Raw genomic sequence first — 24,438 nt, 5'->3', positions numbered from 1 at the left:
CGGCGATACCCACTCACTCGTCTGTACTCTAAAAATAATGCTTGCTTCAAGCATTTGGTTGATCTCATCAGTAACCCGTGCGGCATAGTTTTTGTTAATCTGATACGGCTACTTCCGTACAGGTACTACTCCTATCAGTGGTATATGGTGGATGCATAATTTCGGTGGTACCCCTTTCAGGTCCTTAAATGTCCACGCAACTACGTCCTTATATTCCATGAATATTTTGAATGCTACCGCTTTCAGGACTGGATTCTAGTCATCTCCCACAAATATATTTTTCAGATTGGTCTCATCGCCTAAATTCATCATTTTTACTGTAGGCTCTTCGTACTTAATAGGTTTGTCTTCATTAAACGTATGCATACGCATTTCATCTATTTGTGCCTCTCCTTCCTTTACTTCGCTATACTCCTTCGAAAATTCATTCTCTTCTTTTCCATCCTTGACCCCTAACATATTACAGCTCAAAAAGTGCTTGTAGTCCTCCATCTGCCAATGGAATAGGTCGTTTACTAAGTCTAGGTCATCATCGTTAGACCCTCCTTCCAATCTCAATATTCCCTCTTCGTCGAGTTTCATTTGTTTCTTCCCCTCGTTGTCTCCACCTTCACCTTTGTGACAATGCTGCCTCCTCTCCTACCATTTGTGTGTGTAGGTCGATTACAAATCTCCGGCCTCCATCTTCCATGAACAAAGTGTTTCATTTCCAATCATGTTTCACCTTTGCCTGTTCCAGTCAGCCCCGTCCGAGGATGGCGTCGTACCCTTTTCTTTTTAATGGTATGACCACGAAATCCAATAAGAATGGCTATGTCTCGATAGTTACAGGTTGCGCCATCAAGGTCCCTAAAGGCTTGATCCCGTGTTAATCGACAATGAGTAGTTGAAATGTAGGTGGCCACAACGTAGGTTGCCCCAACTTATTCCATACATCTTCTGGCAATACATTCACTCCTGATCCTCCATCTACAATTACGTCTGAGAGGATGGTTCCCAAGATACCCATCTCTACTACTACAAGATGTCTTCCTGTACTGAGTGCTAGTAGCATTGGGTCTATCGCAGTCATTCTGCTTCCATCCTTTCCTGTCTCTTTCGTCACTTTCGATAGTAGGGTCATGTTCAGTATTGTCGTTCATAGTTGAGGCATTGTAAGGTCATTCAATTTTGTAGGAAATTCTATTTTCATTACTTGTATAATATTTTGCTCTGCCAAGTTCCTCTTTTAGGTGTCGGCAATGTCTTTTGTTTGTGATTTTTTGGCTTCCATTTGTTTTTCTAATTCCGCTCGCACTTGTTGCAACTTTTTTCTTTTCCTCTTTTGCATCTGGATATGTTGCCTTATTTGCTTGCTCACAAGTGATGGCTAATGTCTCCTCGTCACATGTTTCTATACAAGTTCACCCCTTGCTTAGGGCATTTCGAATCTTCATAGTCTTCTAGACCACACCATTTGCACAACAGGTGTGGTGTTTCCTTTGTCATACAGTCTCTAGCAAAGTGTCCCCAGAGGTTGCACGCACAACACTGTATTATCGGTCATCCGCTCAAGTCGTACTATATCTGAATTTGACCTGCATTATTGTTATTATTATTGGTTCCACCCCGTCCGTGCCGGTTATTGTTACAATACCCTCCTAAGGTTGCGTCATTATTTCCATTTGTTCCTGCTCTTGAGGTGGACACTTCCTGCTTCGATAACACTTGTTGATGTCCCTTCATTTGCATATTGAACGGGCATTCCTTTGTTGAATGTCGCGCAATTTGATAGATATCGCAAAATTGTTTTTTCGGGCAGGAGCCCTTTGTGTGGTCCTCCTTACAATTCGTACACCACAGTCCCCCTTTCGCTGAGTCGGGATTCTTTTTCAGACTTTTGAACTTCTTCATCATCTATAACATTTCCTTTTGCAATGCTCGAGCCTTCTTACTTGACTCTTCGTTGCAGCTGTTACTGTCGGAAGATGAATCATCTGAGTCCAACAATTTGTTTTCTTCTTTTTGCTTGTTTTCTACTCACTCTCTAGAGCCATCATCCGATTATATGCATCTATGTGTGACACTGGAGATATAATTTTCATCTTTTTCCTCAAAGTCGGTTGTAGCCCTTCAACAAACCACTTTTTCCTTAAACCATCAGCTGGTTGGCTTTCCATTTTCCCCACTAGCTTCTTCAGCCTTCTTGCATAAACACAGATTGTTTCGTTCTTTCCCTGTTTCGTACTATATATTTCCACTACTATTTCGTTATCATCCCTCAGTAGTCAAAATTTTGCAATGAATTCTTTCTTGACATTCGGGCATGTAGTTAATTTCTAAGGATCAGCATCCAAAAACCAATTAATCGCTACACCCCATAGGATCACTGAAAACTATCAAATCCAGTCATCTTGGTCCGTTACACCGTTCGCCATCCAGATCGTTTCACATGTTTTACAGTGTCTGATTGGATCCATCATCCCATCGCCATTAAACTTCAACAATTTTTCCTTCAGTCTTGCCATTGCTAATTTCTTTTGAATCTGTGGTACTTGTTGTGTACCCACGTTGTTCTAAATACCTGCATTGTTCTGTGTACCTACATTGTTCTGCCTACTCGCGTTGTTTTGCACAACCACGCTACTTTAGACAACCTTCCTACTTTGGACAAGCGCGTTACACAATGTAAAGGGATCTTCTTCTGTAATGTCCCCGTTTTTGGCCAGTCTGTGCAATTGATTGAGTCAGGTCATCATAGCAACCCTCATGAGCTAACAGGGTGTTTTGGGGTCTCAATTGATTACTTACTATTTTTAGTAAGACTATTATGGGCAGTTGCTATTTTTGGTAGCGCAATGGATAGCTTGGCAATTGGTCGTCACCTGCAATTAATCTGGTTAATAATTGCACAAGCTCTTATTTATTTATTATTCATTGAGTTGCATTATTATAATAATGTTTATATTATTATTATTAAAATAATGACTTTTAGCGATATTTCTAGAAAAGCAAGTTGGGAAGTTCCTAGTGTTGAGTTCTTTTGGGAAACTTTCACGATTTCTAAAGTGGGGTTTTATGGAAAATTTGCCGACGAAAGCTTATAAAAAAGAGCTCATTTCATTGGGAAAAATACACTTGAAAATATATTTGTTTTTTGTGCCTTTGTGGCTTATTCCTATAGTCTGAAATTGTGAGCCCTTGCTGAAGTATAAGGGTCTCTGAGTTTCTAATGTTTGAAGTCTCTGTTGAGGTATAGTGGCTTCACTGGTCAAATCTCCTAACTGTCAATTTTTGTATCTGGGAGATTGGATTTATAATTTTGAGAATTTCTGAGTCTTGTATAGGAAAATGTGCTGAGGTAAACAATTGTCGAATTCTCCAACTATAACTACTGTGGTTAAGGAGATTATTATACTGAAGACGGTTGATTGTAATTTTTTGTCAACAAAGTGATTGAAGTGGAATTCCATTGAGGGTTTGGTGATAGTTGTTTGCAATTCTGAAGCAATGTGAGGATTTATAACACCTGGTGAAGTGTAATACATTGGACGCCAATTTATCTAAGCTAGGCAGGATTAATTTGACCGCTTTGAGGTTGGAGGACCTTTATCACAACCATAGCACATAGAATACATTACCGCGTTCCGATTGGACATCTTGTGATTTCATTTGGAGGCCTAGAGTCATTGTTATACTGCCTGTGTTTAGCAATTCAAATGATATAATCAATTCCAGATTTGTGAGGACAAGTTCCTTAGCTTGCGTTGGAATTCAGAGGTGGTAAGTGCATTGTAAAGAAGTTGTGTTCATCTTCAAATCAGTGTTTCATATATTCTGGAAATTCCTCAATTCAAATACTAGTGCAAGGGATATGCAGCATATCAAGTTCCATTATATATTAAAATATTGGAACACAACTCATAATATTTTGTCAAATTGTCAAACTTAGTCTTTCCTTTTATCAATAATTCTTTGGGTAATTCTGAAATAGTATATTTAGCTTTAGCATTTTCCTAGCCATTCCAAAGATTATTAATTTGCAAGAATTTATAGGGCAGAAACATATATATAATTGGCGTTTATCTAATGTCTTATAAGCGTTGAATGCATTGAATTTGAAACTCTATTATGTGATATCCGGGAAGCCTACTAAGTGTTTGATTAAATGTCAAACTTCTGATTAGTGGAGGAAATCAATGTTATAACCAACAGGAGTTATTACATCTTCAAGCGAAGTTGTTCGATTCTCTATCTGTATTCATTCGTCAAGTGTCTCCGAAATGACGAGTTCACCCCACGCTTGTGCTCCTTCGACACTTTGAGTTGTACGGGTACCTTCTCTTCCGTTCAGGTTTTCCATCCTCGACGTGTACAAGTTAAGGAACTCCTCCCTTATCTCTTCCACCAAATTCAATCTCCGTCACATTTCTTCGAGCAATTCCTCGGCACTCCTCGGTCTGCTAGGTGAATGCACTCCCACCGTCAGTGCTCCTTTACCCCCTCGATGTCCGTCGGTAAGCTGCTGAAACTTCTATTTGCACTCCGCCTGTTGTGCTAAAATTGATGCTTCCTATGTTGTGCATATATCATCCTTGTCTTTTATTTTATTCCTATCTTTATTAAGCAGATTCAGCATTAATCTTCATAACACCTCTTGTATACCAAGTTTGACTGGCAACGGCACCAAATGTTTACCGTACAGGGTAAATGGATTCTTTTCACATTAAGGTAGTAGAATGTAATGCAGAACAGGATACTTTATTCATATAAGCAATATGCAAAAAACGATTACAATGATAATGATGCTCCAATGGTCCATTCGGACAATGTACATATACTTTCCTGAAGGGTTAACTAAACTGTCACGCGCCCTTTCGGATACAACTCTACTCAGTGGCTATAATACTTTTTACCGACAACATCATCCCCCCAAAAAGTAAAGTTGTCTCTAAATGACAAAATACAATCAACAAAACTATGACTATAACCCAAACAACTAATCACATAACGATTTAGACACTAAGAAGAGGGGTGTGTCCCTGGTTTAGTGGACGTCTGTGCTCTAAGCTCGTCCAGCTCTGCTTGTAGCTCACGCACTTGCCTTGTCTGTACCTTCAAATCTACTTCAGCCTCCATCTAAATCTCCAAGGTTGTTTGCATCATTCTAGCAATCTCTCCAAGTTTCATCTCCTTCTCTGTTGCCACCTGTTGTAGCTGACTTTGTTGGGCCAAAAATATTGTCCTCTCAGATTGCTAGGCCACTCTCTCCGACTCTCGAGCTACCTTCTTTGTAGCTAGTTCTACCTTCATCATTGCTAACCTGATAGCTAACTCCTCCTGAGCCCTCTCTGCCACTACCTAGTCTGCCTAGCTCCTCAGAATGACATAATAAGCATCCATGTATATCCGGACTATCTCCTGAGTTAGAGCCTCTATGCAGCTCTCCCCAACCGACTCTCTCGTATTGGTCCAATCCTCGCACATCTTTGAAGTCTCAACTCTGGGCCACTCGTGCTCCTCAAAGAACATTGAAAAGGCACCTTGGCACCCTACTCTCATGAGGGATATGACGTGCTCCAACTCCTTTACCATTGAATCCAACACCATACAGAAATCATAATAATCATTAACACCGTACGACATTCACATCTCACATTGGGTACCATACGACAAGTGGAAAGGAAGGCAGTCAAAGCATGGAAACAAGAATACCGTACGGAGGACACTGTACGGTTATAGCGAGTAGCATAAAACGAGGTAATATACGATAAAACAAGAGTAAAGGAGACCCCGCACTACCGTAGAGCCAGCACAAAGAAGATGTATAGCAATTGCACCATACGGATATAAACAATGACACCACACAGCTAGCCAAAGAAAGGAGTGAACACCTACAAGGAAACAGAGCCAGAGACACCAACCATACAGACTGCAAGGACAAAGGAGGTATCGTTAAAACCATACGACTTGGAAGTATAAGGTAGTGGAAACATAACGTATGGTCTAACCCATAGCACCACATTTGACTATTGTATAGCCATTGGAGGGAAGATGGTGTGTCGTATGACCATATTGGAGGGAATAGGTTACATCGTACGGCCAAACAAGAGATAATTTGCTACATTGTACAGCCATAAGTACGACATCAAGGAAATTATGGGTACGTACAGTACAGATGTATGAACGAAGAAATACACATTCTTACCATAAGGTCTACCATATGGCTATGATAGGAGGGCATAAAACAAAGTACTATGGATGCAAGTGTAGATGCAAGAAAATTGAGGATTAACAAGGCCGTACAACCATACTAGAAGCAATAAACTTTTTCAAAGGACTAGTTAACATGAGTCGTACGGAAACAAAAGAACCCTTAGTATAAGTCGTACCGAGGATTCCAGCAATTGACCTAACGGTTTTTACCCTCTTCACACAAAAAGACAAGGGAAGTGGTGGTTATGCACTGAGCCGGAAAGAGAGCTTGGAAAAAGAAGTTGGAGTAAGATACAACGACGACTGCAATCATGAACAGAAACGTGAAAACCTTGTCATCCAAAGTGCGTGTTGAAAGTGGCACAAGTACAGGAGCAAGTAAAATGAATGGCAAGCAAACAACACAGCCGGCTGCAACTGTTAATCTCGCAATACAGAATGTCTCATTTTAGGGTTTGAATGGAGCAGAATGCAGAAAATGGTGGTAGGAGACCCCTGATAACTATCTGATGAAAACAAGCATTTAGAAGGCGCAAGTTGAATGGGTAATATAGATGCTTGTATTTTGCATTCGAGACTACGAAGGGTTCCTGCACACAATGATAGAGACGTACGATAGATTTTCTCTAACCAGTTTGTTTGCCTATCTTGGACGCAACCTTGTAATATCATTCAGAGCATCAGACTTCACACAGGTATTCAGAATACCTGGTCATGCACAGGGTGGAAGGAAAATCGACAACAAACTGAAAAAATTGAGTCGAGAGGTGAAGGCACAACTGGTACAGTTGGTATGTAGGGATTTGACACAAATGGAGAACGAAGCCCTCACGGACACATCAAAGGATAGAGCACTAAAGAAGTCTAATGTTCAAGAAGGGCATTGGCATTGTCTTATGGACTTAGTAAAAAATCGCCTCACAAGATCCAACCAAGCTTCAGACATTTCATTCTCGTAGGTTGCCATGATGAACGAGATCATACAGGGAAGAATGTATGGGTTGCATCGTTGACAAAAAGGATGTACGAATTTATGACATTGCAGCATAAAACGTTTTACATTTCGCACTATGCAATTGGGCAATTTTTGGAGGCTACAACGCAAATGATTCCCCATGACAAGCTAGAGGCCAAGCCTCAACCAATCATGCCAGGCGAACCTCGACCACTCAACACACTTGGCAACAAGACCAAGATCGGACAAAAATGACCGAGACTGAATGAGAGTGAAACCGACAGGGAGGATGCAGAAGATGATGAGGTGGAAGTGATTACAGTGACACCATTACTATTTCCACGGGCTACACTCTCGACGACGACACACTTGGTTCCAATGGGTACACACGGCACACATATTCTAGTGTTTGGCTAGTTCAGACAACCAGTGATGATTCTGGCTATCGTTGCAGTTCAGCTAGCTATAGAGACACTACCCATTTCGGAGGCCGTAGCCGTAGGGGTGATAGAGTCACATCCGTCACTGACAACGACAACCATTCCGAGGGTAATGATGGAGCTTGTTTGAGAGGGTTTGTTAGTCGTACCAGAGGTAGGGGCTGAGGTACTTGTACCCCGTGATGAGATAAACACTCAAGGAGTGATGAGATAGACAGTACAGGGCAAGTGCGTGAGCTACGAGCAGGGATGGACAAGCTTAGAGCACAGAAGTCTACTACACCAAGGACACATCCTTCTTCTTAGTGTCTAAATCTTGATGTAATTAGTTGTTTGGGTTATAGTTTGAGTTTTGTTGTCTCTATTTTATCGTTCGGAGACGACTTTACTTTTTGGGGAGGGGATGATGTTGTTAGTAAAAAGTATTATAGCCGATGGGTAGAGTTGTATCTGAAAGGTTGCATGACAGTTGAGTCACCCCTTCGGGAAAGTATATGTACATCGTCCAAATGGACTATTGGAGCATCAATTATCATTGTAATCGTTGTTTGCATACTGCTTATATGAATAATGTATCCTGTTCTGCATTACATTTTACTACCTTAATGCGAGAATCCGTTTATCCTGTAGGGTAAATGATCCTCTATCGAACTTCTTGTCTTTGACATACCATGCATGTATTTAGTTCTGATGCATTCAATTCAAACATGAATTTGGGTGTCATTTAATGAGTATCAAGTCAATGACTGGTTCATCTTTATCTAGCATCATTTTGTGAGATTTTAATATTACATTGATTGCAAACCATGCGATATGATTGTTCCTTTCAACCTCTATTCTGGCAGAGATTTCATCATATGATATAAATATACAACAATATTTTCTTACTTGTGAACAATTTCCAACGGATGAGTTTTCCACCAACATTGAATTCATTCCTATTGATGTTTTATGTTGCTGCATGACTTTGACACCTGCTAGAACTCCACCGCTGATTCATGGATGACTCAAGATGTCTTTAGCATTCATCAAGTCCATTTACGACATGTGACATCTGTTCTGTTTCGGGTCTTCAATATTATACATTCATTTTAACATCTTCCTTCGATACCATTTGTAATCGATGCTTCAAGAGTGGTTGCTAAAACATATGTCTCATGCTGTGTTTGAACATCGCACTGCCATCAGATTGGAGTTTTGGGTTCATTGCCAGTGCATGTGATTCTGAAATATTAACAGTAGCCTCCAAACATCTACAAACAATCCGTTTGTTATATGATCTCAAGTATTGTCCAACACCTTTTTATAGGAGTCAACTTCTTTTATAATCAGGAATCCTTCTGTGTTGTGGAAAAACATCTTATACATATGACTCGCCTTGTTTGTTTTAGCCAATGATTGAAAAACAACACCCCAATACGCTTGGCAAAACATGACATCTATCAGTATTCATGCTACCATTGTCTTTTCTTAATACATACTGGATGCCTCGTTGAATGTGCTTGGATTTTATGCTTATGATAACGTATTGCTGATTGTTCACTCTAACAGCAGATATGTAAGGTAAAACATAAGATTAATCATATAATTAAGGATTAGATAGGATTCATAAATGGAGACCCTAAATTTTAAAAAATTTAGGGTTCCATCAGTGGCTCTTTCTAGGGATGTATGCTCCCTGTGAGGATAGCAATAATCTCAGCTATCTCTGAAAAAGAAGACCAAGCATCCATGCTTAACATGATGTAAAGTGAAATTTAGGTGGCCCCAAGCCCCCCAAAAAGTGAACGCTGATTCTTCCCTCTATCAAACACCTGATTTTGGTCATGTAATACTTTGAACCTTGCTGTATTAGATGCATCATCCTTTCCCTTATCTACGAGAGTATTTTGATGTTTTCTGAATGGAGGATTCCTGTGCACACAGTCTGCCATACCAGCATTTAGATCAATATTGTTTGCCTGATTATTCTCTTGCACATAATCTGCCTCATCTTCAAGAGGCTTCTCATTACAGTGGCTCACATTCATAGAATATTACTTCCTTTTCATCAAAAGTTTGATCAATTGGGACATTGGGATAATTTTCAGAATTACCCTTCAACTCATCCTTCTTATCATGCATGTCTGGTTCTATCTCAGCTTCACATTGATGCAAATCCTGTTCATAAGATGAAGTAGTGCATGTCTCATCTACTTCCTTACACACATCCCGAGTTTCATCATCATTAGATCTTCTATCTTCATCATAATGCTGATGGACTTGATTGCATAGGAAGTCTTCTTCAAACAATGGATTGGAGAATATGGCGAACTCGGACTTATCCCCTTTTATTTCCTCCTCAAACAATGGGTTTAGGAACATAAAGAATTCATGCATATCCTCTTCTAAGCTTTCATCTAAAATTATTGGTGGGCTGAACATTATGTTTTTAGTTTCCTAAAACCATCAGGAGGAACCATTTGAGCAATTATATTATTGTTTTGACATAATACTTCTTAAGTCTGGGAAAAATATTTGGGAACGCTTCATAAAAGGGTCGGAACTTTATTATTTTTGGCTGGAATAATCTTTGGTAGGGCTTATTGCTTCTAATTTTTCATAGCGTTAAGAAGAACTTATGTGCATGAAGGAAGAGTTATTTCCGACTCCTTGTTGCCCTTACAAAATCATTTTTTTCACAGGTCTTCATCAGTTAAACTGCTGTACAGAGCTCAGACTGCCAATGGTTAATGCATTTGTAACATGTTAGTTTGAACATGGTGCAGTTGGGTGCAGAGATTTAATGATGAAGGAAAATGAAACAAATCATGTTAACATGCCTCTATCTTGCCTTGGCCCTTACATGTAAATGAGGTCGTCTTTGCCATTAAACAAAAAAGACAAATTCTGGTATCGTGGAAGAATAGAAACATGGCTAGAGAGAAGAAGACTTTTAAAAGAGTTTGAAATATATTTTCAGAACACTTCATTTGTTTGAGTATTGTCATGTTAACCTTTTGCCTGTAAGACTTAAGGAAAGTGCAGTATTTTTGCCCAGAACTATGCAGAGAAATGTTGTGGCCTCCTCCTCAGCACACAGACTATATGATTTTTATCTATTAATGATGGGACATTAATATTTGTCCTCACCTTGTTATTCAGAAATATTTCTCAAGAAGCCTGATAAGCTATTGCCATGAATGAGACTTGCATAAATTTTCATCATAATTGTGGTGAAAAGTAACTCTTTTAAAACTGTGGCTAGGTTATATGCTCCGGAATGGTGTGGTATTCGTTCATTACAAGCAGATTATAGGATGTTCCAGTCAACTGCCAATACTCATGGATACAACATGGATAGTCTATAAAGGTTGCCATAAGAGATGGTGCAGAACAGTATTCATGGACATGAATAATCTTGCTGTGCATGTATGAGAGTGCTGGAAATGTTTAAGCATTGAGCTATAAATCAAGAGAATGTATTGGCTCCCATGTGCCTGTGCAACTATTTATTCCTGAGTGCACAATCCTCTTGAGATCACGAGGCTTGTAAACAGATAGGCATTCCATCAGCCAGATAGCATTTGCTCAAGTGTGGATTTAAGTACCAAGGCAGAGGTTTGACATGAGTTCTAGATGGTTGGTTTAAATAAGAAGAAATGAGTCCTTGAAGAAAGGTTCTACAATGTAGAAAGGAAACTTGCAGGTCTGTTTCAATCAAAGCGTAGATTACTTAGTGAGTTGGATGCAATTGAGAGCTTCTTATTCACAATAGAACAGCTAGGTTCTAAAAGTAAGTTAGTAAACATCCTTCCTGCTGTGATTCCTTTGGTTGAGCCCGTATTATTAAGACATTCCGATAGAAAGGGGAGGCTTGCAGTTACTCAATGTGTTGTTCATGTTATGAGGATAACAGCACCACATGATCCGTTCAGCGGGGAAATGATGAAAGAGATATTCAAATTGATTGTAGAAAACTTTCAAGGATTAAGTGGTATCCATAATCCATCATTCAATAAGGTAGTCCAAATTTTAGAATCAGTTGCAAGACTTAGTGCTTGTGTGATTATGATAGATCTTGGTTGTGATAACTTAATTCTTGATATGTTCCATCAGTTTTTTACTACCATTAAAAGGGGCTGCAAGTGAAATGTTCTATCTTTTATGCAATCCATTATGTCTCTGATCATTGAAGAAAGTGATGATTCACAACATTTCTTATCTACCATACAGGTTGATTTGAAACAAACACATTTACTTTGTCTGATGCTTGCTATTTGGTTACAATATCATCAAATAATGTGAGGAAATACCGAAACCATTCTAAACAAGGGACAAGATTGAGGGAGGAAAGAAAGAACATGTGTTTAAGCCTATAGAGCGGTATGGAAAGACAGACAAAACTCAGTTATATGGGCAGCGTAGCAGGGATGAAGCTAATGGTTTTTGTAGGGACCACAACGCTGAAAAAGACACAATCATGGATAGGCTAGCTGGAAACTTAAAGGAGTCTCCATACATTATGACATCATGTCCTTTGGTTGATGACTATAGGATTGATGAAGCTTCTTTTGTATCAGCTATTTGAATACCGGCAACGAAGGGTGGGCATGAGGATATTCACTCTTATGATAGTAATATTTTGAGCCAGCACAATGTTAATTGGATGAAGCATGGTAACTTACTTTTTGAGATGGATGCTGATTGGATATTTGAAAATCCCTTATTAGAGTTCAATGATGGAACACCTCTTGAAATTGATCAAGTCCCAGATGGATACTGATTGCAGCCAGAAGGTGGTAGCCTTGTTACATTTGATTGAGAGACATAGTGTAAATTACAAATCAGCCTTGTATATAGATGTTTACTGCCTACGGTAAAAGTAGTCTAACCCGTGCTACTGTATAAGAGTTATAACAGATAAAGTAAATGTCAGACAAAATCAGTGAAACACCATGTATTTCATTAATATCAATCATAGATTACATCAGCAAGGTTATCATCCAAAATGATAACTAATAATAATACTGATGCCCTCTTCTATTGAAGGGAGTGTACATATAACCTCTGAGGGAGAGTGATTGGAACCATCCCGACCACAACTACCTACCCCTTGGCTACAGTAACCACCAATGACATGACTAACATTAACAATATTTAGACATCACATGTGATTTTTCTAATAACATCATCCCCCCAAAAAAGAAAGTCGTCTCCTAATGACATACAAACAAAATGAAATGATGTGAAAACCCACAACCCACACTATACTGTACATACAAGAAGAAAAAATCAAGATGGGGGAGGCTGAGAGTGCTCCCTAATGTCATAGCGGTGGATGGTGGTGAAGCGGGTGATAAGCAAGCCTATAACTAACATACCTGTTGTGTTCTAAGCTGCAATTTCTGGCCCAACGATCTTCCTCTCCATCGTCCTCTTCACCATCATTGTCGACTCTAACAACTCCTTCCCCTTGGCATCAAGCTTCACCATAGAACTGTCCACACATGATTCTAGCATAAACTTATCTGCCATGACCTCCTCCAACTAAGCCGACAATGACTCCCTCTCTGTCTACATAGCTGACATCTTTTCTTGCATGGCTGCCCTCTCTGCCTGAATGACTTTCCTATCTACCTCCATGGTTGGAGCCAAGTCTTCCTTCACTGTCCAGTTAGTTGCCAACGCCATCGTCAGTGTCTCATAGGTGGTCAAGACATGCTATAACCGGCAAAAAGAGAAATAGCATTCTTTGAAGGCTTGCTCAATCTCCTTGAGCAACTCACCCATTTGAATCTCTTGGCTTCTTTTTAAGTGTCCATTCCACCAACATAACAAGTGATTTTGTGGTAGGCCACCCCCTAGACTCATAGCATACCTTGAACTCCTCGAAACATTCTAACCTCATGAATGTCAAGAACCTCTAACTCCTGTATCACCTCCTCCTAGGCCTATGACTAAGTAAAGGCTCTCATCCTCTTGGCTCCTACAACCATCTCTTGCAAATACTGCTCGAAGTTACTCTCCTTAGCACCTCTCCTAATAGACTCTTGTATGAGACCCTGCTCCACACTCTGTCACAGGCAACTCTTGAGTGGACTTTGTAGTTGTGGCTAATTCAAATAGTGTGTTTGACTCACAAGAGGGCTCAAAGTCTATCTACTTTAACTCTATGAATATAGGTGGCATAGATCTCACTAATGAGCTCTCATCATCTAACTCGACTACCTTCGCTAGGTAGGTGGCTCATGCCGTGGAGAGGTGAGAATGCCCTTAATCAAATTCATCAATGCCATATTATACTGACTTAACCATGAATTTACTTGTGGTGTCGATCTCCACCTCATTGTGTGGCTCTCTCCTTCATCACTACTTGGTTGAGCTTTTTTCTCTTTGTGGCTCAACACTTGGTACCTCCATCCTTCTACCCTCACCAACCTCTTGTCGAAACTACCTCTATCACCAAAGGCACTATTGGCATGGGTGCCATGCTCATTGGTTTGCGGATCTAGCCAAAGGCCATAATCACTACAAAAATAACCAATCTTGTTGAAACCGTTGGAGTTAAGTGTGTGTCTGCTAATAAAGGTCATGTGAATAGAATGTGTCTGCTAATAAAGGTCATTTGAATAGTGCTTGTATGGGTACAAGTGTCCAAGTGACTCCAACAATTGCTGGCTCTACGAGGTGATCCTACGCCACCTCATTATCTCCCTTGTCTGTGACAAAAGAACTCTTAGACGTCTCCTCGCATCCACTATCCACATCCTTAGACTCCAAACGAGAGACAACTTGCCTCTAACTCTTCTGCCCTATCATTAAATTTCAACCACTTGGCATGTCAAAATGCCCCTAGCACATCATGGGCAGCTCATCAGGCATCAGGGGACCAGGTCTCACCTCCAATATGTATGTTGAAATATGTGTGTGTAGCATCCAAGAATAGGCCAATGATGTAGAGCAGGATCTAAAACTGTCTTATGTTGGCAGGGTCATGAATTCAAACATTCGCTCTGCTAACAATGTAGCCCAATCATATACTATACCATTCATCAAGCCATTCATCAACACTATATGAGGAAGAGAAATATCTGAAGCATGGCACGACCCTGTCAGTCTTCTCTTTAGAACATCCATAAGATGGACTTTTTCAATCCTCTACCCTTTGGTGCCTTCATCACAGAATCCATCTCTGCAATTGTCAAGTCTCTGCATACCAACTTAATCCAAAATTATTTCCCTCCCTCATCATCTTCCACGGCTTCATATCAATCTTCTTGACATTACTGCCTAATATGCCAAACACATGTAAAAACTCTGTTGCTATGAATAGAAATCTCAAATTCCAGCCATGATATGGAACTGTGCTTGTTCCGAAATGCCTATCAAAGGTCTCAATCATGGCTATGAGTGCACCTTTGGAATCCTTGATACAAAACATTAACATTTGTATTGCTCATTGCACCTACACAGTCCTCAAGCTTTTCTTTAACAAATCATTGTCGGGTGTATCTTGTTGCCACTTTCTTCATTCCAACCCATTCAAACCCTCAAACACTATAGTCTATGGTGTGATGACATTTTCCGAAGGAACCAGCGCCATTTAAACTTTGACTCGTATCTTCTTCTTCCTACTATTCGAAGTGGTGTCTATTCTCCCTGCAACTTTTAGTCGAAATGCTAACACTTTTGAGTGTTTTTATCTATATTATTTCTTGAACTACTTGCTTGTGTCTCCAACTTTGCCCTCCAATTTCTCTTGCCAATTGAATCCACAATGATCATTTTTGCTTGTCGTTTTGTACTACATGAAAAAAACATTAGGTATTTCTCTCCCTTCCTCCCTCGTTGTTTTCGTACTTTCTTCTACTAGCCATATAGGAACCCATTCGAAGGTTTTGTGACCCCCTTGTGTCGAACGCCTTCCCTTCCGTTTTATGTTATAGACATACTAGTGGTTGCATTTTAATTTGTCCTATGCAAAATTGTAGGCAACTTTCCTTGTGTTGGTGTTCAGTTTCCCTTTTCTCCCAACTATGCCACCTTTTGTTTCTCCTTAGAAGGGCACAACTTTTTAACGAAAATACGGTCGGTAGTTATGGGTGCCACATTTGTATGGTATTGGCCTTAAACATGTCACTCGTACCATTTATGTCATCCCCTTCAATCACACTTATGGCTTTTCCCAGGCCATCCAACATAAATCCCCTATGCTGTTAACTATATGTTCTTGTAGTTTATTGGACTTTGTAAATTCTTGGACTTTATGTATGATGTTTTTTATTTACTATTGCATGTCATCGACCTTGGTCGTTATTGAATGCTCCTAGATTTCATACGTCAAATGCGAGTTTGACATCTGTTTATATCTTCGGCAAGCTCTCCCACAATAAAGTCGTACAGTGTAATTGTGTTGGTCGTCACTTCCGTCTATTTGTATGGTGCATATTCATTTTTTGGCTAACTGACGACGCCCTTACCATACGGCTGCAGTCTTCATGTTTGCCAATGTCATGGGTGTCCTATCATATGGTGGGCTACCTTAGACAATCCCCTGTACCCAGAATGGTATCTTACCATTTCTTTTTAAGGAGAATCGCAACAAAGTCCAACACGAACAATTGTGTTCCTATGGTGACTTGTTGGGCCACTGATATCCCAAAAGGTTTGATTCCTTATTAGTCGACACCCAATAAGTCAAAAGTCGGGAGCCACAGGTAGGTTTCCAAAGTTTCTTCTACGTCTCCTCCAAAACGACATTCACCTTGCACCCACCATCTATGATGGTGTCCATGAAAATGGTTCCAAGGATACCCATCTCCACTACTGCAAGGTGTCGGTCATTGTCCACCACCAATAACATGAGTTGGTTATACAATGTCACCTTGTGTGGTGGTGCTAGGTTGTAAGGAGAAGGTACTCAATAATGTTGTCCTCAACTGAGGCATGATCTGAAGGAGGTCTTGGATTTTGACAAGTGCCTATGTTTGTAACATCTGTCGTAATATATAATTTTTTACTTATGTCCATCCGAAAGTGCTAGCCTTGTCATTGTCGTCGGTAGAAATTGTGTATCGGCCGACGGGTTCCTTCGGGAAAGTTCTTTGTATCGGCCGACGGGTTCCTTCGGGAAAGTTCTTGTTATGTAGCCGACGGTGAACAGTTTGTAACGGGTATAATGTACTTAGCCGACGGATACCTTCGGGAAGGTTCGTCGGAAAGTATTTATAACCCCTTCGGGAAGCATTGTATTCATCTGATCGGATCATTATCATATCATAGGAGAAAAGCATAATGTACTGTTGGCATATGCGAATAATAATAGAAGTTCTGCGGGTTGCTGTTTATGTTCGTATTCTTTGTCTGTGTGCGTTGCTTAATTAATCCATACGGTAAACATTTGGCGCCGTTGCCCGATGGATCTGGCACGCAGGCAGGCGGAGATGAATTAAATGCCGAATCAGTTGAACAAAGACAAGAGTAGGCTAAAGGAAAAAGATGACATACGCGTTGCGCAGGAAAATTTAATTTTGGCTCAGCAGATAGAGCATCGAAGGAGGTTTCAGAAGATTTCCGACAGAAGCAAAAGTGCGGAAGGATTGTTGAAAGAGACTCGACAACGGCTTGATTTGGTGGAAGAAGCGAGGGAGGAGTTTCTGAGCCTGCATACGCCACGGGAAGAGAATCCTGACGGAAGCAGCTCGACTCGCACGGCTCGAAGTGCAGAAGGAGCACGAGCGTGGAGTGACCTCTTCGTCCGAGATATACTTCCGGATCGGACAGCTACGGTTGACAAACCCTCTTCTTCACCAAACAGCGCGGAAGCAGAAAACAGCGCGGGTGTTGAAAATAGCGCGGAAGCAGAAAACAGCGCGGGTGTTGAAAACAACGCGGGTGTTGAAAACAGCGCGGAAGCAGAAAACAGCGCGGACGCAGAAAACAGCGCGGGTGTGCAAAACAGCGCGGGTGTCCAGAACAGCGCGGGTGTTCACAACAGCGCGGGTGCTCAAAACAGCGCGGGAGTGCGAAACAGCGCAGGTACACAACAAAACCCTCCACATACAGTAATAATGGCAGGTCCGAAGGAAAAATTGCCTAAATTTGAGGGTGATGAAGCAGCTGATCCCATTCGGCATTGTAAAACATGTGAAACGATCTGGCGGGCGAATGGCATAACAGATACAAACGAATGGATCCGACAATTTCCCGCAACCCTACGCGGTGTTGCTATTGATTGGTTTACTGATGCCGATCCACAGAAATTGAATAGTTGGGATAACATTAAGAAGGAGTTCATCGCAGAATTTCAACTTTTGCGGGATGACAACGAAATTGTCGCAGAGATATTCAATACCAAGCAAAAGAAGAATGAAACTGTACGGGTCTTTGCCAGGAGGTTTAAGGACTTAATCAGTAAGATGGAGAATAAACCAGCTGACGGGTTACAGAAACGATGGTTCATTGAAGGCCTTCACCCGAAGCTGCGGAAAAAGATGAAGATCGTGCCGCCATCCACATACAATGAAGCTTACACCCGAGCAATGAACCTCGAAAGTGATCAGAAGACAAAGAAGCAGAAGAAGACCAGCTCGTCCGATTCAGATGACGATGCATCCTCCGGAAATGATAGCAGCGATGACGAAGGAAGCAACAAGAAGGTTCGTGCCCTTCAGAAAGACATGCTTCGGATGATGAAGGAATTCAAGAATATGAACAAGGAACCTAAGGGCAATGACTTATGGTGTACGGAATGTAAGAAAGAAGGCCATACGAAGGGATCTTGCCCAAAAGAGCAATTTTGCGAGATCTGCCAGATTATGGGACACTCAATAAAGGACTGCCCTTTCAATTTGAAAACAAGAACACCACAGCAAGTGTTCCTGACACAGGAGGCCTCTCCGTCCGGAGGGAATGGGAACACCAGTACGGAAGGTGCCACATCAGGCGGATATAGAAACAACCGGCGCGGTCCAAACAACAACAACACTAACAACAATGCTGGCAACAGCAACAATGGAGGAAGGAGTCGCATTCAGTACGATGCAAATGGTCGGCCAATTGTTCAATGCCGCGCATGCAATTTGTGGGGTCACTTCGCCCGGGAGTGCACAACACCAAATACACCGAAGTTACTATGCCGCTGGTGTGGACCTGGTGATCATGATGATACCAAGTGCCCAAAGTCCGGAGTAAATCTGATTACTGTAGGAACAGAGGAGGAAGAAGTTCTGGCCATCACTCGGAAGCAAGCAAAGCTTTATCCTGACCCAGCAGAAGAAAAGAGGAGACTGGAGGAAGCAAGGGCAGAAATCCAGAAAGCAACACAGGCAGAAACGACACACCTGAAGGACACGCCGAGTACTTCCGTACGGAACTCCGCAGAACAGAACATTGTCCGGCAAATTTTGCAAGCCGAGATACCTGTCAGGATAAGTGATCTGTTGCTCACTATGCCTCAGCTCCGATCGGCACTCACAAACATTGTTCCCGCTGCTCAACTACCAGGAGAACATGGAAGGAAGCAAGAAAGTGGAGCAAGTACAGTACACAAAAAGGAGAAGGAAAGTGGCGCAAGTGCAGAAGATCCAATGTTGTTAGCCCTCTCATCCGGACGCCATCCAGCAGTCGTCGAAATGGGAATTCTCGGGACTGTATTGACGGAAACCATTGTGGACGGAGGGTCCGGTGTCAATGTGTTGCCTGAAGACATTTGGAAAAAGTTGGGACAGCCGACATTATGGCCGCCTACATTCCAGCTGCTAACGGCCGATCAACATGGAATCAAGCCATTGGGAGTCCTGACAGCACAACCAGTGACGATTGGAACACAACCGTTCCTGTTGGACTTTGTCGTGATCCCACTGAAGCGGAGGGGATATGATGCCATTCTGGGCCGGGGGTGGCTGATACAAGCCAAGGCAAAGCACGATTGGAAGAAAAATACTTTATCACTCGAAAGCAAAGGTCGAAAGTATGTCATCGATCTACACACTCAGATGGTTGGAGAAGAAGCTCTATCGTCAGATTCCGAAGGAGAAGATGATGAGAGGAGGCAGAGTATGGAACCCGATCAGGAGGGAGTCCTACAATTGGAAGGAGATGATGATCTGGATTCAGTAAATGGTCTTTACCACTGGCAGATAGAGGATTATGAGCTCTTTCCAAGTTGTAATATGCTAAGGATCGACGAAGGTAAGAAAGGAGGAAATGAATGTCCGAAGGAACACAGAGAAGCCGACGAAGGTAAGAAAGGAGGAAATGAATGTCCGAAGGAACACAGAGAAGCCGACGAAGGAAATGAATGTCTGAAGGAACATGGAGAAGCTGAAGGAAGAAATGAGTGTCTGAAGGAACATGGAGAAGCCGAAGGAAGAAATGAGTGTCTGAAGGAACATGGAGAAGCCGAAGGAAGAAATGAGTGTCTGAAGGAACATGGAGAAGCCGAAGGAAGAAATGAATGTTCGAAGCAACATAAAGAAGCCGAGGAAGAAAACGCGGATATGACTGAAGCTGAAGGACAGAACATACAGTACGAACCGAAAAGAAGGAAAGATTCTACTGTACGATTGCGCAGGAATAAAGTATTATGTCGAACCACAAATATAACAGAAAGGTACTAGCAGCAAGGAAGGCACACGATATGGTCTGCACAGGAAACAAAGCAAAAGGGTCTAATAAAAGTTGCAGCAGTACGGAGTGAAAGTGTTATTGACGGACAGAAGGGGCAGTTGACGAAGTCCATGGTACGGGATTTCGGGAACAAACTGGGCGATATGGAGATGACACAGAACAAGCGTAGCAGGTTTCCACTCGGACAGTGGGTATTGTACGACAATTGGAATGAGATCAAACCAGGCAAGTTCAAAATTAAATGGGTCGGGCCGTACCAGATGAGGGAAGTAAGCAATAACAAAGCAATAAAACAGTGGATGCTAGACCGAAAGGAAGTATTCGATGTAGTGAAGAGGTCGAAGTTGAATGTCTGCAATGAAAGAAGTAACGCACCCCCATGGACGAATAACTGAGAGAAGACTGTAAGTACTGTATATATGTAAATATTGTTCCAGAAGTGAGATTTTCAAAAAAAAAAAAGGGGGGGGCGTTGTACGGTTTTTTGCAATGCACCGTATGGATTTCCATAAAGAAGAGTACGGTTTTGTTGAGGTGTGGTACGGTTTTAAATGCACCGTACGGTTTTCTTTAAGTAAAGTACGGCTTTAAAAAGCACCGTATGGGATTTTTTGAGACATGGTACGGTTTTTTACACCGTACGGATTTCTTCAAGTGATGTACAGTTTTTAAAAAGCACTGTACAGTTTCTAAATACGGGATTTTGAGACATGGTACGGTTTTTTACCCCGTACGGATTTTTTCAAGTGCAGTACGGTATCTTATTTATCACCGTACGGTTTCTCCTTGCATGTGATGTACGGACTTCAAGAAGAGGGGAACTGGAGGCAATGTACGGATTTTTCTTGGAGACTTGAGCAATACAGATTTTAATAGGCAATGTACGGATTTTGAAACAATAATACGACATACTGTATGGATTCTGCATTTTTCACAGGCGGGCAACAACCACCGTACGGATTTGTTTTGGTATGGATTTGTGAGGTACGGCTTTGTTATTAAATTTTTGTACGAATTTTTCAAGATGGTGGGATATTGCAGAACGGTTATTTTAAGTAGATTGGAATCTAGATTGTGTCAAGTTGGAAGCCGTACGGATTTCATCACAGAAGGATGGCAGGAGCTTTTCCAAAAAAAAAAAAAAAAAAAAAAAACGACGACCGAATCAAGTTGTTCAGAATGAGTGACAGATGATGCCAAAGGGAAGAGGACGCATCCGTGGTTGCCAGAAAGAGTGCAGAATCGGCAAATAATGACAGAAATGGTGTCTTCCGTGCATTTTTGCGTGGGTTTTGCCCCAGGACCCCGCGAGGGCGCTGCCCCTCGACCCCGCCGGGGGCGTTGCCCCCTGGACCCCCAGTCGTTGCGGATATCAGTCGTGGGAGTCTGACCAGTTGAGAAGAATTGAAGTTGCTGCAAGCATGGACCTTCTGTGTACCAGAGGCAGTAGGAGCAGGTGTTGGCTGTGAGGCTGTCTTGGTGGATGTGTAGAGAGCTCGGGAGGAGTTGATCATCCAGTTGGAGGCAGTGCAGCGACACTTGGTTCAGTGTACTCGGCATTGGAAGGCAGAAAGCGGCACAGGTGGCTATCAGGGTCAGATGTCAGATTGGCTAAAGTGACAGTGTTGGGTCAGTCATTATATTTTGGTTGTTGATTTGTCTCGTAATTTTGCTAGTCGTCAGAAGACGACTTTTCTTTTTGGGGGGGATGATGTCGTCGGTAGAAATTGTGTATCGGCCGACGGGTTCCTTCGGGAAAGTTCTTTGTATCGGCCGACGGGTTCCTTCGGGAAAGTTCTTGTTATGTAGCCGACGGTGAACAGTTTGTAACGGGTATAATGTACTTAGCCGACGGATACCTTCGGGAAGGTTCGTCGGAAAGTATTTATAACCCCTTCGGGAAGCATTGTATTCATCTGATCGGATCATTATCATATCATAGGAGAAAAGCATAATGTACTGTTGGCATATGCGAATAATAATAGAAGTTCTGCGGGTTGCTGTTTATGTTCGTATTCTTTGTCTGTGTGCGTTGCTTAATTAATCCATACGGTAAACAGTCATGTGTATACTACTGAACCTTCTTTATCTCCTCTCTAGCCTCCCGTACCCTTTGCTTCTTCGTACAAGAATAGGGGTATGTGGCTTATTTATCCTCGTCTCGAGTAACGAAAAGCACTTTTTCTTCCTCAATGTTGAGAAGGTTCGCATAGGGTTTCAGATAGTTAGCCTCCTCATGATCTCCAAGGCTACACCATTGACACACTTATGTGGTGTGTCACCCTTTTTGGAATTGTGGGCAAAGTAACCCCACTAGTTGCACACCCTCATTGGTCATCCCTAAGAATCACATTTTATCCAAATCTTGTTGTTATTGTCCCTATTTCCCCCTCCAACCCAATTTTTTTGAATCCCACTAGATGATGCATTATTGTTTGATTGTTATGTAGTGTTTGTTGCCCCAAATGTGACACTTGTTTCTTGGCAAAAAGCATTTATTGGCTCCTCGTCTTCATGTTGTACAGGCATTACTTACTAGAATCACCCGTAACCTGACAAATGTCACAGAATGATTCTCAAGCACAAACCCTTCATGTGCCCACTCTAGTTACACTCTATGTACTATAGTTTTGCCTCCTCACTTTATCATGTGTTCCCCTTCATTACTTTGAATTCCTTCATGATCCAATCCATATTGTTTTGAAGAGTCTACACCTCATTGTTCTACTCGTCATCGTCGCCACTCGCTTTGGATGATTTTTCACTCTCTTACAAGGACTTAATCCTCTAATTCCTCGAAGTTTTGTCTTCACTTTCAAGGTTCATTGCTCTGTCATAGGCGTCCGCATACGACATGGGCAGTACTATCTTAATTTTTTTTCTGAGGAAGGCTTTAATCCCTCTACAACCCATCTCTTTTTCAATTCATCAATTGGTCGGGTCTCCATCTTCCTTGGAACACCAAAATCGGGATTTAGAGCCCTATTACATGTTACACCTCTTCTTCAAGACCAAAATTGGGTTCTCTAAACTCAAACGCGTGTTTTAAAAATGCAAAGTAAATACATGTGAACCATTTACAAACCAAAATCGGACTTCTTGGAGGGGATTACATGTAACATTTTTTTGCCTTGAAGACCAAAATCAGGGGTTTAGAAAAGCTTTTACATGCAACACATATGCATGCTTTGGATGCCTAAGCCGAAATCAGGGTTTGACAGAGTTAAAGCATGTTTTTTATTACTTGCATTTGCATGTAAATTTCATCCTTTGGTAAATCGTGGGTTATAGGATGGCATTACATATTTTACATTTACATGTAAAGACCAAAATCAGGGTTTGGAAATCCATTTATATGAATGTTTAGCTGATGGTTCTGCTGTTAGTGAAGTTTTAAGTTAACAATTTATTTCATTCAATTCCAGTTCTCCAAACATAATGCTAATTCAGTCAAAAATTAAGAAGAGCAATTTTATTTGTCATTAGCTATCTTGCTCAAAATGCACTACGGAAAATAAAATGATCATACAATGAAAGTGGTGCAATAATTCCAATTGTGCAATGTTTATTTGGGAAATACTGTAACAACAATCAAGTCATGATAAAGGAATTAAAACCAGACCCCCCAAAATTAATTGTGGCACTTATAGGATGGATGCCAATCTCCTAACATGAAATATGAACCCAGAAATTGTTCATACCTCCTGTCAGTATGACCGCAGGGCACCAAAAAGCAAGCTACTGATCTTATTACAGATTGCAGCTCCAGATAACTACTACTGATGCTTCTTACACAGTGTGTGGCCTCCAAAACTCCAACCACATGCCCGAATTTCCACCCACAGGCCCAGATAATCACACGCAGGCCAGGAATAACCCTGTGAACCTCCAGTTTATGACCACAGGTGGTAATGATGGCTGCAGACCACAAAATCAGAATCACAAGTGCTAGGATAATCACGCCCAGCCTCCCAGAATGACATCCCTGCCTTAACAAATGATTGCAGACTTTGATGGTGCCAAAATCATGCCCTTCTAGTAAGAAACGGCAGCCTGATATGCACAGATCAAACCCTTAAAATGCAGATGCAGGTTGATGAAAGAAATCTCTAATTGATCTCACCCCAACATCAGTAACAATCTCCAGCAATAGATCTTCTCCTTAGCAACAGTAGGAGAATTTGGCAAAGTACTTAGAACTTGATCTACAATACATCAGTTGTAGATTGAATTACA

At 41.4% G+C, this 24,438-nt stretch overlaps 2 protein-coding genes across 3 annotated transcripts in view; one reads left to right on the top strand and one right to left on the bottom strand.

Moving 5' to 3' along the window:
• Nucleotides 1-24,438, bottom strand: part of LOC149569217 (ARM repeat superfamily protein) — a 280,021-nt gene that overhangs the window by 76,862 nt on the left and 178,721 nt on the right. The window lies entirely within an intron of this gene.
• LOC149569219 (uncharacterized) lies at nucleotides 17,643-20,317 on the top strand. Its single transcript, XM_089823421.1, has 2 exons — nucleotides 17,643-19,815; nucleotides 19,867-20,317. The coding sequence occupies exons 1-2, from the start codon at nucleotides 17,643-17,645 to the stop codon at nucleotides 20,190-20,192; spliced, it is 2,499 nt and encodes an 832-aa protein (XP_089679547.1). The 3' UTR covers nucleotides 20,193-20,317.

Source organism: Cupressus sempervirens, chromosome 3, assembly GCF_028749045.1.
Source record: "Cupressus sempervirens isolate cs-2001-9-10 chromosome 3, ASM2874904v1, whole genome shotgun sequence".
In the NCBI taxonomy this organism is placed as follows: Eukaryota; Viridiplantae; Streptophyta; class Pinopsida; order Cupressales; family Cupressaceae; genus Cupressus; species Cupressus sempervirens.
This window is presented reverse-complemented; position numbering and strand designations above follow the sequence as displayed.

Bases quoted from the DNA above. Each gene is read 5' to 3' on its own strand.
- LOC149569219 (XM_089823421.1), top strand. From the start codon at position 17,643: ATGGCAGGTCCGAAGGAAAAATTGCCTAAATTTGAGGGTGATGAAGCA. The intron at 19,816-19,866 runs GTAAGAAAGGAG...AAGCCGACGAAG, and splicing joins ACACAGAGAAGCCGACGAAG to GAAATGAATGTCTGAAGGAA.